The sequence below is a fragment of the Ceratotherium simum genome, chromosome 37, assembly GCF_057802395.1.
Source record: "Ceratotherium simum simum isolate JZ-2026a chromosome 37, ASM5780239v1, whole genome shotgun sequence".
NCBI classification, from domain to species: Eukaryota; Metazoa; Chordata; class Mammalia; order Perissodactyla; family Rhinocerotidae; genus Ceratotherium; species Ceratotherium simum.
This window is the reverse complement of record NC_141936.1, coordinates 20,167,852-20,184,999: the sequence shown is the minus strand read 5'-3', so window position 1 is coordinate 20,184,999 and position 17,148 is coordinate 20,167,852. Positions and strand designations below refer to the sequence as shown.

Genomic DNA, 17,148 nt, shown 5'->3' with positions numbered 1-17,148 from the left:
TCGCCACGGCCTCGGCGGCGCTCTCTGCGGCGTGCGCCCCCTTCCGCCTGACGCGCCCCCGGCGGCGGCCGCGCAGCCCTGGCTCCTCGCGGGCTCGGGCAGCGGCTGCAGCGGGGCTATGGCGAGCGGCGGCGGCGGTGGGAACCCCGGCGCGGGTGGGGGCCCGGCGCTGGGCCTCGGCCTGGGCCTGGGTTTGAGCCTCGGCATGGCTGAGGCTACCGGCGAGGCGGAGGAGGAGGCGGCCACGGCCGAGGCGGTGGGACGCCTGGCCACGGCGCTGCGGCTGCGGCTCCGCGGCTGGGAGGCCGTGCTGGCGGCCGCGCAGCGGCTGCTTGTGTGGGAGAGGCCGCTGCACAGCCTGATCACGGCGGCCGCGCTCAACGGCCTCTTCTGGTAACGGCCGCGGAGGAGGGGGGCGGGGCCGGGCTGCGCGGGAGAGCGGGGGCGGGAGGGGCCGGGAGCCCCAGTCCCCTCTCTGGGGTTGACACCTGCCCTGGGGGAAGGACCCCTCCCCCAGTTCTTAAAGCCTGTTGTCCTCCTGGGTTGCCCGGTTCCTCTGTCTTCGGTCTCGAGCTAGGCCTGGAGGTTCCCATTCCCCCCCCATCAGTGGGCGCTTTTCCGCCTTTCGCGATGGATGCGGGAGCCTGTCTCACCCACTCCCCGCTGAGGTCCCTGTGTCTCCCGCAGGTTGCTGTCTTCGTCGTCCCTCCGGCCCATCTTCCTACTCAGCATCTCCCTTTTGGCCTATTTTCTACTGGATCTCTGGCAGCCTCGCTTCCTCCCTGATGTCTCCGGTGAGTGTGATTTCCTTCGTTCAGCAAGCCCCATCGTGCACCTGCTTTGCGCCAGATCCCGCTGGCTGGGTGGAATGGTGAGGGGAATGTACAGCAGGCCCCCTGTCTCCCAGGCGCCACCACTGCCCCAGTTAGGAAATGGAGCATTGCCCCTTTCTCAGAATTACTGTTACTGTGAGGGGGGTAGTTAGGCTTGTGGACTCTGCAGCCAGATTGCCTGGGTTCCGTTGTCTGCTGTGCCACTTACCGCGTGTGACCTTGTAAAAGTGGCTCAGTCTGTTCCTCAGTTTCCTCATCTATAAAACAAGGGTGATAGAACTTAATTTCATAGGGAGGTGGAGATTAATGAGTTAATACATGTTATGTGCTTCCGGTAGGGCTTCACATGTGATGGGAACGTTAGCTCTTATCGCTGTTTTTTTGTTATCTGTATATTTATTGGATAGGTATTTTGGAGCAACTAGGTGCCAGGCTTGTGGGTGAGTTGCTTGGGATGTAAACATGAATAAGGCATGGTTCCTGTGTTTGCAAAGGGTAAAGTCTAAAGAAGGAGACAGATGTACAAACAACAATAACAATGAAGTGTTTTCTGTGATTGGCATCTGAAGAAAGTGCTCTGGGACTGCAGAGGAGGGGCAACTATTTATGCCTTGGGGAGTGTCTCCCAGAGCCCCTACCACTCAGTAACTTGTCCCCCTCCTCTCCCTATAGCATCATCCCCAGAGGAGCCACACTCTGACAGGTGAGTGCAGGCCACCTCTCGAAGACACATGCCCAAACCCTGTCTCACTTTGGTGCTGATGTCACCACGGTGCAGGGCAACACTGCAGCTTCTGCAGGCGCAGACTCCAGCATAGTGAACGGACTGGTAACAAGCTTGGTCCTAGGTTCCTGTGTAGGTGTTTGTGTGCCTGCTGCTTTGGGAGCAGAGGGTTGGGAGCTCTGGGCTTTGCTTCCCAGGACCAGGACAGCCTCCCTTTGGGGGGTGGGGTTGTCTACTTCATAGACTGAAGATCTCACTGGCATTCTCAAGAGGGCTTTGAGTGCCTAGGAAGCTGGTGTCTGAGGCCTCCAGGGCTCATGTCATGTCTCCCCAGTGAGGGTGCGGGGTCAGGCGCCCGGCCGCACCTGCTGAGTGTGCCCGAGTTGTGCAGATACCTGGCTGAGAGCTGGCTCACCTTCCAGATTCACCTGCAGGAGCTGCTGCAGTACAAGAGGCAGAATCCAGCTCAGGTAACCTCCCCCGTGTCCTACAACAGTTCCCTGCCCTGTGGGGAAATGGGCGGGGGATGGGGAGGAGTGACGTGGACTCCCTGGTTGGAGACTCTTAAGGAAGAGGGCTGCTGCCTTCTTGAGGCAACATTCACGGCTAGTACCCTGGTCCAGAAGGCAGGCTCGCCTCAGGGCATAAGCTTCTGATGTTCTGGCACTATTTCGGACAAGGCAGACCAGTCTGAATTATAGGTGTTTGGCAATGTCAATTGCAGACTTCCTGATTTGGTGGTGTTGGACATCCTTTTGGCTAGACTGGATCATTGCATTCTTAGAGGGCAAATTGCTCCTTCCACCTGTTGAGCAGTAGTTTCTTACCCAGATGAGTGGGGCGTGTCCCTCAGCCCACAGTTCTTCTTAGAGCCCGTGCTCTTCTCTGCAGTTCTGTGCTCGTGCCTGCTCTGGCTGTGCTGTGCTGGCTGTGCTGGGGCACTATGTTCCAGGGGTTATGATTTCCTACATTGTCTGTGAGTATGGTCTAACCCCTGCCCTTCCCAAAGTCTTCTCCTTGGCTTCTTTTCCCTGGACCGACCCAAAGAGAGGGCAGTGCTCTCTCTCTGCTTGGTTACCCAGTTATGGAGATTTCCAGGGGATGCTGTAGCATCAGTAACAGTGGAAGAGTTGTCTGGGGAGGAGGGCAGTGGATGTGGAGGGAAGAGGTTGACACAGCCTCAGGAAAGGACCTCGTCGTCTTCAGTCCTGTTTGGGGACCAGTTGAACAAGAGCCCTTAAGAAATAGGCATAGGGAGCTCTGAGTGGTCCCTCTAACCCCTAGTGCTGAGTATCCTACTGTGGCCCCTGGTGGTGTATCATGAGCTGATCCAGAGGATGTACACTCGCCTGGAGCCCCTCCTCATGCAGCTGGACTATAGCATGAAGGCGGAAGCTGATGCCCTGCATCACAAACACGACAAGAAAAGTAAGGGGCTCCCATAACCGGTGGGGGTGGGGTGGGGAGGGGCTTGGCTTATGGCTCATGAAATGCATTGGAACTTGGATACTTTCCAGTCCCTTGCCCATGTTTGTCCCCCTCGCCCCAACACTGTCCCTGCTTAGTCACTGCCCTGCCACTCTTTCTGCTCTAGAACGGCAGGGAAAGAACGTGCCCCCCGAAGGTGATGAGCCACTGGCGGAGACAGAGAGTGAAAGCGAGGCAGAGCTGGCTGGCTTCTCCCCGGTGGTGAGGTCCAAGGGAGGGGGGGTGTCAAGTAGAAGGCCAGGGGAGAACCTCTGTGCTTCAGAGCAGCCGCCTCTCAAGGGGGTGGGGGTGCAGGCGGGGGCGGTGCTCCTGGAAGATGGGTTCTCTTATCCCCTCGCCTGTTGTGTCCGTCCTGGCTCTCCTGCAGGTTGATGTGAAGAAAACGGCACTGGCTTTGGCCATTACAGACTCCGAGCTGTCAGATGAGGAGGCTTCTATCTTGGAGAGCGGCGGCTTCTCTGTATCCCGGGCCACGACTCCACAACTAACCGATGTCTCCGAGGGTACGGGAAGCCCTTCACCTCTCTTGATCTTCCTGTTCCCTGTTGTGGGATGGTGGCTGTGCTCTCTGGTTGTTGCCCCCATAAATGTTCTCTCTGGGAAACTGACCCTCTAATTCTGCTCCAAGCTCCTGAACACCTCAGGCCTGGCCCAGCATTCCCCGTCCTGAGTTCTCACCTCGAACTGATTGCCCTGTTATGGACGTTCAGAACAGCAGGCCTGTTCCTGACCCATTGTTTTCTGCACAGATTTGGACCAGCAGAGCCTGCCAAGTGAGCCAGAGGAGGCCCTGAGCCGGGAGCTGGGGGAGGGAGAGGAGACAGAGCTGGCCCCTCCTGAAGACCTGCTGGGCCCCCCTCAGGCCCTCTCAAGGCAAGACCTGGACTCGGAGGAGGAGGAAGATGCAGCAGCCAAGGAAACCTTGCTTCGGCTCTCGTCCCCCCTCCACTTTGTGAACACACACTTCAACGGGGCAGGGTCTCCCACAGACGGAGCGAAGCTCTCCCCTGGAGGACCAGTGGAGACGCTGAGCCCGGAGGCAGTGAGTGGTGACCTCACCACTCCACCCAGCACCCTCTCACCCCTACTTCGCCTTGCTGAAAGTGACCCCGTCCCCTCCCCCTCAGTGCTCCCACCTCTTCCCCAGGACTCACCCCAGCCCCTGCCTGCCCCTGAGGAAGAAGAGGCACTCACCGCTGAGGACTTCGAGTTGCTGGATCAGGGGGAGCTGGAGCAGCTGAATGCGGAGCTGGGGCTGGGGCCAGAGACATCCCCGGAGCCCCCTGATGCTCCACCCCCTCCACCCCTGGGGCCTGACACCCTGTCTCTGGTACAGTCAGACCAAGAGGCTCAGGCCGTGGCAGAGCCATGAGCCATGGGGGAAAGAGTTGCAGGCACAGGAGGGCTTCCTGGCTAGGGGTGTCACTGTTTCCTCCTTTCCTTACTACTCTGGGAGGGACAGTACGTGGGAAAGCTGGCTGTCGCATGGTAGCCAGTCCACTCTCTGCCTGCCTGCCTGCTGTCCCAGGCCTGGTACAGTACCTGGGATTGGTTTTAAGTTTGTAAATAATTTTACATTTGGGTTAGTGGATGTGAAAAGGGCTAGGGAAGTCCTTCCCACGGCCTGCACTTGCCTCCCTGCCTCATCTCTATTCTCATTCCACAATGTCCCAAGCCCTGGTGGTCTGTCCCTTTCTTTTTTCTCCTATCCTCAGGGACCTGTGCTGCTCTGTCCTCTTGTCCCACTTGGTTGTTTAGTTCAGGCACTTTATCATTTTTCTCTCCTGTCCCATGCTCCTCTCTGCTTTATTTCCCTGCTGTGTCCTGTCCTTAGCAGCTCAACCCCCACTCCTGGCCACCTCCTCCTCCCCAGCAGGCCCTGGCTAAGCTTTAGGGAGGCTCCTGTCTGGGAGGCACAGACTAACCCTGGGGTGGTGGGTCAGGCCAGTAGTCATGCACTTAGGTCACTGTAGCCCGTGTACCCTCCGCTGCCCCTTGCCCTAGTTCACCCCGGCCTTTCACGATACAGGAGAAGAGCAGGGATCCCATGTCACAGGCACCAGCACCATGTTAGTGAGCAGGACTCTGTTGTTGGGGTGAGAGGCTTTCTTACTGTCCTAGGGAGGAGTCAGGAGACCTGCTCCTCTGGGCCGTCGGTGCCCCACGTGTGGTGGGCCCCCTCCTAGGGTCAGGAACTGGACAGTAACATCTGTACAGGTGTTGGCTGGAAAAATAAAGCATTGATTGGCTAGAACTGCTGCTGCCTGCCTCACTGCGAGCTGCCCCCCACGCTGTGCTCTGTGCCCCCCACCCCTTACCTCTCGGTTCCCAGTCTAGCCCTGGCTGTTGTTTTACCTTGGTGCAAAACAGGACCAGAAGCAAGGGTTACCCTGATAGCCCTAACTTGCCCTCAGCCACCTTCCCTGATGGTGCCATATGTTTAGTGACATCTAGCATGTGTGAATAAAGTGTATGCAGGAGGAAATTGCCTTGTCTTCCCAATCAATAGAAATTTGGGACCCTAACAATTGTTTCTACCATGTTGCCTACAACCTTAACACTGTCTTAACAAGTCTTTAGCCATCTACGTGCTAGCAGCTCGCTCAGCCCTGGTTTATCTGCACTGAGGGAACCAAACAGGCGGGACCCATACCTGGATCAAAGCTGATTTCGGGCCGAGGAACACTAAAGAAATGGTCTCTAACCCTTAATGCGTAATGTGTGCTTGGCACTCTTCTGAGTGGTGTGTGTTAACTCGTGTTTCCCTCACACCCTGGGATGTATACTGTTAGTAACTCAGCCTTACAGACAGGTTGACTTTCCGGAAGGCCACAGTCCTAATGAATGCTGAGCCAGGATCCCATCTCCAGCTGTGTGGCTCCAGCTATTGCCCTGGGAGAGGAAGCCCCTGTCCCTTAAGAGGGCCCAAGTGGGGACACGCTCGAGGACGTGGGAGCTATAGAAGACCAATCTACGTCTGGGTTTCACCAAGTAGACTCAGCAGTCCTTGCTCTTGAGGGAAGAACAACATTCGAGAAAGCCCAGAACTGAGCAGATGGCCTCCTTTATCGGTTCACATCCTTGGCCTTCAGCTGGAGGTACCAGATGGCGATGCTACCTGACTTTGAGGTTGACTTCTATGCCACGTCTCTCCAAAGTGTGGGAGAATTTTTCCCTTTCCATTTGTTTCACGTTTGCCTGAGAGACAATCTTTCAGGGTTGATTGAGGCCCTGTCCTCTGCCAGGAAGGAACATAAAATTCATCATCTAGAGAGTTTTCAGAAGGGAATGAAAAAACAGTTCTTTTTTTTTAAATGTAATTCTCTTGCTTTTTTTTTTTTTTTTTTTTTTTTTTGTGAGGAAGATCAGCCCTGAGCTAACATCCATGCCAATCCTCCTCTTTTTACTGAGGAAGACCGGCTCTGAGCTATCATCTATTGCCAATCCTCCTTTTTTTTCCCCAAAGCCCCAGTAGATAGTTGTATGTCATAGTTGCACATCCTTCTAGTTGCTGTATGTGGACGCGGCCTCAGCATGGCTGGAGAAGTGGTGCGTCGGTGTGTGCCCGGGATCCGAACCTGGGCGGCCGGTAGCGGAGCACGCACATTTAACAAGCCACAGGGCTGGCCCCAGAAAAAACACTTCTAATCAACAAACAGGCAATTCAAGAAAAGTAGAATTGACCAATCAGAAGGACAATGGCTGCCATATGCCCCACCTTTAATCCATGTCCTTGTTAAACTCCAAGGTTGAAGATAGAGCCAGAAGCCTGTAGTTGGATCAAAACATTCACCATAGGTTTGGAGTTGCATGAGGGTCCATTCTTGACATTCAGGCTGGTCTGATGGTTGCTACACGTTTGTCTAAATTTTTTTGTTATCAGGTGTCCTGGCCATATACTGCCCCAAGATAAAAGGGACAAGAAGGAAGCTTTTCATATGAGTGATAGAAAAATGAGCAGGAATGTGAAACCTACAATTAGGCTAAACAAAAACCAATTGTAGGAGTACAGGCTGGGGGAAGAAGAGTTGGTTACATGTTTATGTTGCAGGGAGGGCAGTGCACTTTAGTTAACTATATGCTCAAATAGCTAATAGTGTAATGTCGCTGCTCATAAGCTTAATTTAACTTTAGGCTGCATTACTGGAAATATAGTTTCCAAAACAAGCTAATACCTATAGTGTACTGTACACAAGTTAAAATACTGCCAGAGGGTGGCCTGCCACGCTTGTGGACAAATCGACAAATTGCAGTGTGCCCAGGAGAAGATCGCCAGGGATGAAGGCAGAAAATTGTCATATGGGAAACTATTGAAGGAACTGAGAACGTTTAAGCCAAGAAGAGAGAGCTGAGTCGGGTCACATTAGCCCCCTTCAAACTTTGGAGGGTTATCTCTAGGGCTTCAGAGGACAGAAATTAAATCTTTGAGAAGAGTTTGATTAATCATAGTGCTAGGCAGAATTTGTTTTTCTGGTCAAGGGATATTGCAAAACAGAGTAGATTTAAATGATCTTTAAAAGTACAAAGATCACGGGGGCTGGCCCGGTGGCATAGCGGTTAAGTGCGCGCGCCCGGGGTTCGCAGGTTCGGATCCTGGGCACGCACCAACGCACCGCTTGGCAAGCCATGCTGTGGCGGCTTCCCATATAAAATGGAGGAAGATGGGCATGGATGTTAGCCCAGGGCCAATCTTCCTCAGCAAAAAGAGGAGGATTGGCATCGGATGTTAGCTCAGGGCTAATCTTCCTCACCAAAAAAACCCAAAAAAAACAAAAAAACAGTACAACGATCAAAGATTCTAAGAATCGTTAACTCCATCATGGAAGGACAATATATCACCACATTGTTTTGCTTTTAATGTCCAACTAAAGTCTCCTTGGGCTTCCTCCACCTGCTCTCTTTACTGTCGGTTTTTCATTGGGTCTGTCACCGGCTCAGTTTTCTTCACACTCTGCCTGGGCGGTTTCATGTGTTCACCCATTTAGTTTCCACTCATATGCCAAAGACTTCTAAATTTTAGCTCAGCTTCTTTCCCAGAACTTCCAACTAGGCGTTTCCACTTGAATGTCCCATGGGTACCTTCTGCTCAACATACCAAAAACTGAACACATGCTCTTTCCACTCTGTGCTCCACCCCCCACCTCCCCTAAACAGATAGACTTTCTCTGTATTTTCCATCTTGCTTGCTGGCACCACCAACTATGAAGGCCTGCTTCTCCCTCATCCCACACCCAGTCCATCACCAGTTGCTGCTAATTTGATGTCCTAATTATTTTTTGATTCTGCCACCTCCAGCACAGCCCTGATTCATATCCTCCTCATCTCTCACCTGGCTCACTGCAACAGTTTCCCTGCCCACATTCGTGTCCCCCACCCGAAATTCATGCCCGACAAATTGGTTAGATTATTTAAAAATATAAATGTGATGACCTTCTGCTATTTAATGTTAATCAAAGGTCCCCCTCCTACAGGATATCATTCAAGCTCCCTGATATGGTTAAGAAGCCTTCTGAGATCTGCCCCTGCCCTATCTTGCTCTTTACACTACAGCGTTAAACCCCAAGCAGCTTTGTCCTTCCCTCTGCTCAGCTGCGCTGCCCTCCCTCACCCCTGCTGTACACACACGTGCACACACACACGCAGTATCCCTCCACTTGGCAAACACTTCACTTGTCTTTTAAAATGTACTTCAGGCCACACCTCATCTTCAAAAATTTCCCTATGTCCCACATCACCCACCCCCCACCCGCCGTATCAGACCTGCTCTCCTAGTGCTCCCTCCATATACTTCTGTTTTTCCACATATCCCTTGGAATCTTCATTATCTCTATATGAGTATGGTATATGTGTATATGTATAGCCTCCACCATACTGTTGTTTATTCTTCTTTTTTTTTTCGTGAGGAAGATCAGCCCTGAGCTAACATCCATGCCAATCCTCCTCTTTTTTTGCTGAGGGAGACTGGCCCTGGGCTAACATCCGTGCCCATCTTCCTCCACTTTATATGGGACGCCACCATAGCATGGCTTGACAAGGGGTGCATTGGTGGAGCCCGGGATCCAGACCCAGGCTGCCAGCAACAGAGCATATGCACTTAACCACTATGCCATGGGGCCGGCCCCCATACTGTTTATTCTTGAGGGCAGGGACTATGTTTTAATGGTCTGCATATTCCCAGAGCCCAGCACAGTGCCTGGCCCATAGCAGATGCTCAAGAACTGTTTATTGGACTAAAGTGGACTGGTGGACTAGGGTAAACAGTCCTACTTTTTGAAGCAGCCAACGTAAATCGATTTTGGTGATTGATACACATCTGTTGACACTAAACAACTTGCCTTTGTTATTGTTCCAGAGAGGATGGAAGCTAAGTTAAAATAACCCACAAGATAGACTTGTGAGCTCTTTGTTCTGGACTAGGTTAAAGGCAATGAAAATGATCTAGATTTGCAGGTTCATATTTTGGCTGGTTTTGGAACTAAAAGAGTTTACAGTAAGATTGCCCAACCAACTTGATCTTCTGTGTTTGCATCAAATTACCATGTTATTTCAAAAACAATTTTGACTAAACTATTTAGACTCAACAAAATAGTTTGATCAAAAATCCAATTACGTGTATTAGTGCTTGCTTGAAAAATATGTGACTCTGCAGAAATGGAATAAGGTCAAAAGAAGTCTGGGTTTTTTCATTTTAAGTATAAAAAGTCAGTTGACTCCACTTCAAAAATATCAATTTCATAAAAGATAATGAAAAACTGAGGAACTATTCAAGATTAAAAAGGAGACCAAAGAGACAACAATAAATGCAAAGTGTGATCTTGGATTGGATCCAGTGTGGGACAAAAAAGTTACTATAAAGGACACTATTGGGACAACCGGTAAAATTTGAATATGGATTGTATATTAGATAAAAGAGTGTATCAAGATCAAATTTTTTGAATTTGATCATTTCACTTTGGTTATATAAGAGAATACCTTTATTTTTAGAATACACGTTCTGAAGGTTTTAGAGGTGAAGTGTTATATTCTCTGCAAATTATATCAAATGGTTTGGAAATGTAAATAAAGAAATAAGAATGAGTATGTGAATATATGATGAGCATGTGTGGAGAGAGAGAGAGAATGATAAAAGCAAATGTGGCAAAATGTTGGGAAGAAACACATATAATAAATAAATGTGTACACAGGGCCGGCCCTGTGGCTTGGTGGTTAAGTGCGCGCGCTGCGATGCTGGTGGCCCGGGTTCGGATCCCGGGTGCGCATCGGGGCACCACTTCTCCGTTCATCCTGAGGCCGAGTCCCGCATACAGCAACTAGAAGGATGTGCAGCTACGACATACAACTATCCACTGGGGCTTTGGGGGGAAAAAATAAAATAAATAAAATCTTCAAAGTTAAAAAAAAAATAAAATAAAAAAAAAATAAATGTGTACACAGAAATAAATATAACACACAGAAGTTTGCTATTCAATGGATAAATACATTGTCTTATATTCAGACAACTAAATTGAATAAATAAACTACAATTAAACACAAAAATATAAGTGAATCTTATAAACAAAATATTAATTACAAGAAACTAGACACAAAAGAATATATGATGTATGATTCCGTTTGTATAAAGTATATTGTTAGAAGTCAAGATAGTGGCTACATTTGGGGGCAGGGGAGCAGTGACTGGAGGAGTCTCCTGGGGTTAGTAATGTTTTATTTCTTGGTCTGGGTAATGGTAATGTGGAAGTGTTCAATTTGTGAAAATTCATTGACCTGTGTACATTTCTGTGTGTTATACATCAATAAAAAGTATCAATACCAAAGTGTACTGATGATCTATTTCTGCATAACAAATTACACCAAAACTTAGCAGCCTAAAACAACAATTATCTCACACTATTTCTGAGGATCAAGAATCTGGGAGCAGCTTAGCCGGGTGGTTCTGGTTCAAGGTCTCCCACGAGGTTGCAATGAAATCAGCCAGGGCTGGCTGCAGTCATCTGAAGGCTTGACTGGGGTTGGAGGGTCTGCTTCCAAGATGGCGCACTCACACAGCAGTTGGCTAGAAGCCTCAATTCCTCACTTACTGTTGGCAAAAGGCCCCAGTTCCTCCTCACACTAACCTCTCCTTATGGCTGCTTGAGTGTCTTCATAGCATGACAACTACCTTCCCTAGAGCAAGTGATTCAAGAGAGAGCAAGAAGGAAGCCACAATGCTTTTTATGACCTAGCATCAAAAGTCACACTCCATCACTTCTACCATATTTTCTTCATTAGAAGCAAGTCACTGAGTCCAGCCCACATTCGAAGGGAGAAGTAGCAAAGAATTTGTGGACATATTTTAAAACCACCACAGCAAGCTTATCTGGAAATTATATTAAAGGATTTGGACTGACAATCTATATTAAATAAAATAAAGACAATGTATCAACACATGAGAAATGAACAAATATAGTAATAACTAATAATATACACAAACAACGAATAATATACATTTGTTAATTTATTTGGTATATGTCAGTCATAGATCTAAGTGCTTTACATGCACTCTTTTGTGTAATCTTCACTACCGTGCTTTGATGTTGGAACCCACTTTTCCTCCCATTTTACAGATGAGGAAATTGAGGTTTAGTGTGGCATGATGGCTTGCCTAAAGTTACACAGTTGGTTGTAATTACAGTACCGTTTTCTGATATTATGGTATTCTCACATATCCTCATATTTTAAAGTACCAAAACCAGAATTCTAGTTGAGGTAAAACCGTTCTTTCAGCATTCGGAAAAGAAATCTGAATTCTGAATCATTTATAAGTGAGGTGTAACTGCATTCAAAATTTGAACACACAAAAGTTTGTTTGTTTAGAAGGCATTGTTGCATTCCACAGACTTCAAGAGGAGGGAAAAATGTCAATACACAAAACGAGCTTCTATTATAAGAATAATTACTCTAGTTCAAAGACACTTTAAACCAGGAGACTTAGGATCAGGGCAACATTAAAATTAATATAGATTCTCTGCATCAGAATCTCAATCTATTTTCAGGGAAATTAAAGAAGGTGGAACAAATCAGAAACGTTCCATTTGAAACAAAGCTAGAGCTTGCTAGAAATTTAAAGAAAAAAATCACATCCACCTAGAGAATCAAAAAAATGTTTTTAAAAAGATCTCCTCAAAGTTATCGAACAAGAGATGAGATTATTTGAACAAGGAGTCATAGAACTACACTTGAAGTTAAATTTATAACCATCTTCTCACATTCTCTTGAGTACTGTAACACCAGAAATAGCTTTATCAGCAGCTAGAAAAATCTGCACAAAAAATACACTTACAACTTAACAGTGACACCTTTATATATTTTCTTGAAATCACTATTTTTAAAAAGAGCAAATAATTTTATTTTTAAAATTTATTATTACATTTTAATGTTCATTGGTGTTATTTGGTGTTATCATTACTTTAAAATAATATTTTATTAATTTTATATGCTAATAATTTATATTAAAATAATAATGTATATTTAACAATCATATTTTTTAAACCTACATTTTTACATTTAGCTATGTGTGTATATATATATAATATATGTATGTCTGTCTTTCAAAGATATTAGGAAACTTTATTTTTTAAAATGCTGCGCATTTTGCTTAAAAAAAATTACTGTTTTATGTAAATAAATACTGAAACACCAGCCAAGTCACTTGCTCTGATCTGTCAGTCTCTAATAGCTAGTAATTACTGGCAGTGGGATTTGAACTCAGTCAGAATAGCTGCAGTATTACATTTCATCTAAATCGGGGTTTCTCAACTATTGAATGACTATATGTGCTGTTGACATATGAGCCAGATAATTCTTTGTTGGTGGTGACAAGGACTGTCCCGTTCATTGTAGAATGTTTGGCAGCATCCTTGGCCTCTACCTATTAGATCCAGGAGCACCCTCCCCGCCCCACCCCTCGAAGCAAAAGTTATACTGCCTTCTGGCTAGATGGAAAGAATACTAAAATTGGAATCAAGATTTGAATTTGAATCCTAGTTTTACCATCTGCATGTAGACATTTCTAAGCACACATTTCAAAATAATACAAAAATTACCTGGCTGTTCGGTTTCTGCCCATTTCTCCCCTCTAATTTGATATTCCAATCACAGGACAACAAGGATTTGCAATTCTCCATTCTCGTCCATCACTCCTTTGCATTTGTGTCTCTCTCAGTTGAAAAGACTTTTCCCTACTTTCGATCTGGACAAGTCTGACTCATTCTTCAAGACTGCTGTTTTCTTATCTTTCCTTTCCTATTTTTCCATTTATTTATCTTTTTGCTGTACTTTCTAAAATATTTTCTCAACTTTACATTGCACCCTTTCTTCTGGATTTTTTATTTCTGTGATTGTATTTTTTTATTTCTAAGCACTTTGTTTTCTGAATATCCCTTTTTATAGTTTCTTGCTCTTGTGTGTCAGATGAAAAATCTGATCTCAGAAAATATTATATTAATCATTATTAATACATTATATTATTATTAATATATTAATTATATTTTTATGTTCCCTGCATTGTCCCTGTTCTCCCCCCACCCTGCCCACCCTGCATTGGTTTCTTTCTTTTGGTCTCTCGTGGTAGAAGTAGATTGCCCCTCAAATCCTAGTTTGCTCCTACATATTTGAGCAGAGGCTCTGAGCAGAGGCTCTTTTTGTTTTTCCTTTTGGTGAGGAAGATCAGCCTTGAGCTAACATCCGTGCCAATCCTCCTCTTTTTGCTGAGGAAGACTGGCCCTGAGCTAACATCCGTGCTGATCTTCCTCCACTGTATGTGGGACGCCGCCACAGCATGGCCTGACAAGCGGTGTGTTGGTGCACCCCCGGGATCCGAACCCGGGTCGCCGGTAGCGGAGGGTGCACACTTATCTGCTACTCCACGGGGCTGGCCCTGAGCAGACGCTCTTTAAAGCCCAAGTGAATGCTCTCTAGGCATAGGTAGGACTTATTGGTTGGCATCTTCCCTGTAGGCTGATTTGGCAGAGACAACCACTTTGTTGGGAACCCGCAAATGCCAATATCCATGGATCTTTTCTCTTTGGCTGGTCGTTCCCCTAGAGAAGAATTTTGCAACCTCCAGCCTAGGGAGCGTAAACTTGGCTGCCAGTGCTCTACAAGCCAGGTGACACAAGGCTGTGGTTCCTCCTCCTCTCCACCCCCAGCTGTGTCTAGTGACCCTAAGCCCAGAGTCCCTCTGGTTCACTCTCTCTAGAGAGTACACTCCTGCCTCCTGCTGGGGTGAGAGACGGGCAACCACCTGGCCGCCCAGATTAGAGGAAGCAATCTGGAAATCTAACTGCTCCTTGTATCGATTTTAAGTCCATCCTTCTGTTTTCAGCCCCGGCCTTCCAGGCCACCTTCAGAAGTCCTCGTCGCTTCCGATTCTGAGCCTTTCCAAGGGTCTGCAGTCCAAACTGGCTTGCTCCTTGTCGTTTGCCACTTAGGTTGCAGCTTTCTCAGATCCCCAGTCATCCCTCTTCCTTTAGCTTTCCGTCTTCCAAAGAAAGCATCTTTGTCATATCTCCACGTATTCTTTCTTCTTCCGTACTCTATTTTTTTGCTGTTATTTTAGTGGAGTTTGAGAAGGGAGCAAACATAAAATGGTGTGTCTAATCTATCATGTTTAACAGAAAGTCCCTTTTCCACCCTCCTCATCACTTGGGCACTCAATCTCCTCCGTGCTCTACTTGGGAGGATAATCTGTAAGATTTGCAATGCTCTGGGCATGTCCTTCCTGTGGCTGGAATACCTTCAGCATCTTGTCTGCCTGGAGACCTCTCACTGTCCATCCCAGCCTCACTCCTGGGCATTACTGGCTCTCTTGTCTGTGTTCCCATAGCCTCTGTACATCCATTAGCGCATGGTTTTCAAACTGCGAGTCAGGAAATTAGTGGGTCATGAAATCAATTTAGTGGACCTTAAATAGTATTTATTTTATATTTATATATGTATATTGAGATGAGAATAAGATGTATTTCTTACTGTGAGTCAAGGTTGAATAAGTTTGAAAGCCACTGTATCAGGCTACTTTTCACTTTGAGTTAGTCGTTTATGTGTCATTATGACTAGGCATTGAACAACTTGAGGGTAGAGACCATGAGTTATTCATGCTCTCTGTGCCCAGGACCTAGTGTAAGATCTGACAAGGCTTGGTTAATATTTAGCAGATTGAATCAAATATATATGAAGTCACTGTGTAACCTGTAAAGTCATATGAATTTGAACTATGTGCCTAAACTAGGAGTCTATAATTAGGTCACGGGAGAGCTAGGGCAAGTAACTGGGTATTGTTGCAAAGATTGTATATCACACACCTGAGAGAGCAAGGCAGCTCTCAGCGAAGGCAGAGCCATGCTGGTCTACTAATCTCCTGGGATCTGAAGCTAGTTCAAATCAAAGAGCTTCCCCATCCTGGTTATGTCACTTAGATATTTAAGTACCTTGCTCTGATTCGGTGTTTGATTATTGATTACCCACGGAGAGATTTGGGGTTTTCCACTAACACTCTGAGAAAACCACCACTTAAGATTCCTCTTTCCAGTTTGTTAACAACAAGGCATAGAGTAGATTTTTGGGAGGCAATGTTGTACAATGAAAGAACACAGGACTTCAGGCAATACAAAAATCTGGGTCCAGATCTCCTTTCCAGAAGCAAGTAACTGAATCTCTCTCAATCTCAGTTTTCTTCTCAGCAAAATGGGAATACATAATATCTACTTCAAAAGGTTTTCACGAGGGATTAAATAAACTAACACACGAGTAAGAGCAGGACAGGACAGTTAGCAAAACAGTTCTTTCTTTCCCTTTCTGTACGTACGTACTGTTTCTGTAAGTCGATTGAGGAGGTGGAAAACCACTAAACAGATACCACTAAATGACTATTCGTGTAGAATTGGGCCCGAGACACTCTTGCTGGCATTCTCGCTTTGACCTTGTCTTCCTTAAACCTGCTGATGCTGAGATAAGAGGTGTCTGGCCGTGATTACACCTGTTAATTTGTAGAGGAGCTGATTTCTGCTGTTCCGATGGGAGGTTGCTGATCCCCCCACAACCGAAGTTCAAAGCTACTTAGCAGGTCTGCGTAGGCTTTCTTGGTCTACAATAAAAGAGACCTGAGCAATGCTCAGCTGTCAATTGATATCACCTGACACAGCTTGTTCAAGGTGGAAAATGTTGTCAGATTTCTCTTTGTGTTCTCCTTTATTCCATTATTCAGGAAGCAGGAAACCTACATCCAAACTAAGTATGAGAGAGTTCGACTTTGGTCTGCTCATCACCTTTTTTAAATCTTGGGAAGCTCCTGGGCTGTTGATCACCACAGGACTACTACCCACCAATCAGGAAATGTTTTGCATGAGAAAAGAGAAGCTGTGAGGGCTTCACTCTCTCGTGGTCTCTGAGGTCTCTGAGGCAAGTCTGTCACGGCAGCTAAAACATTCTGGCTCGTGCTCAAGAGAGAGCTGCAAAGATTTTATTTTTCAAGTTCTCTAAGACTTGGGTTATCTGAGCATTCATGGAGTGGGAGCAGGGAGAGAGGCAGTATTTATCTTTGTTTAGTCTGCTCCAGACAAGGTTCCCAAACTAGAAGCCTACAATTCTAAAGTCACTGATGAATGTAGAGTGAAAAAAATGAACAAATAAAAATCTTGCGACCAAATGATTATAATTTAACATGAAAAGAATTATTTAAAGTCTGACAGTTGTATATTAGGACAAAATCAAAGCATTTATAAAGCCTTGGAAGTAATTTAAAATTAAAAACAAGTAAACAGAATATTAATGCACAGAATGTAATATGACTATATCAGGAATCTTCCCAGAGCTATGAGGGGAGGCTCCCTAAGGTTGACTGGGGAGCTCAACAATCATTCCACTGACACCACCACAGCCACCACCATGTGTAGACAATACACCAGCAAAAAGTTCCAACTGGGTGAATCAAATGCTCATTTTTATTAAGATGAGCTGCCACAACAGGTGTATCACAAAGGAAACTTTGGGTTGCAAAATGCAGAAAACCTTGCTAATAAGGACATTTACTGTCTTAGCAAGAGGCCAGATGTGGTATACGAGGTTGGT

The 17,148-nt window shown here is 46.6% G+C and overlaps 1 protein-coding gene across 1 annotated transcript; it reads left to right on the top strand.

Annotated features, from left to right (window-relative positions):
• Positions 1 to 49: 49 nt before the first annotated feature.
• On the top strand, positions 50 to 5,530 carry RETREG2 (reticulophagy regulator family member 2). Its single transcript, XM_004427576.3, has 9 exons — positions 50 to 393; positions 688 to 794; positions 1,506 to 1,536; positions 1,892 to 2,027; positions 2,449 to 2,533; positions 2,842 to 2,985; positions 3,152 to 3,246; positions 3,413 to 3,548; positions 3,795 to 5,530. Exons 1-9 carry the CDS (start codon positions 119 to 121, stop codon positions 4,415 to 4,417), a joined length of 1,632 nt encoding a protein of 543 aa, XP_004427633.2. The 5' UTR covers positions 50 to 118; the 3' UTR covers positions 4,418 to 5,530.
• Positions 5,531 to 17,148: the final 11,618 nt, after the last annotated feature.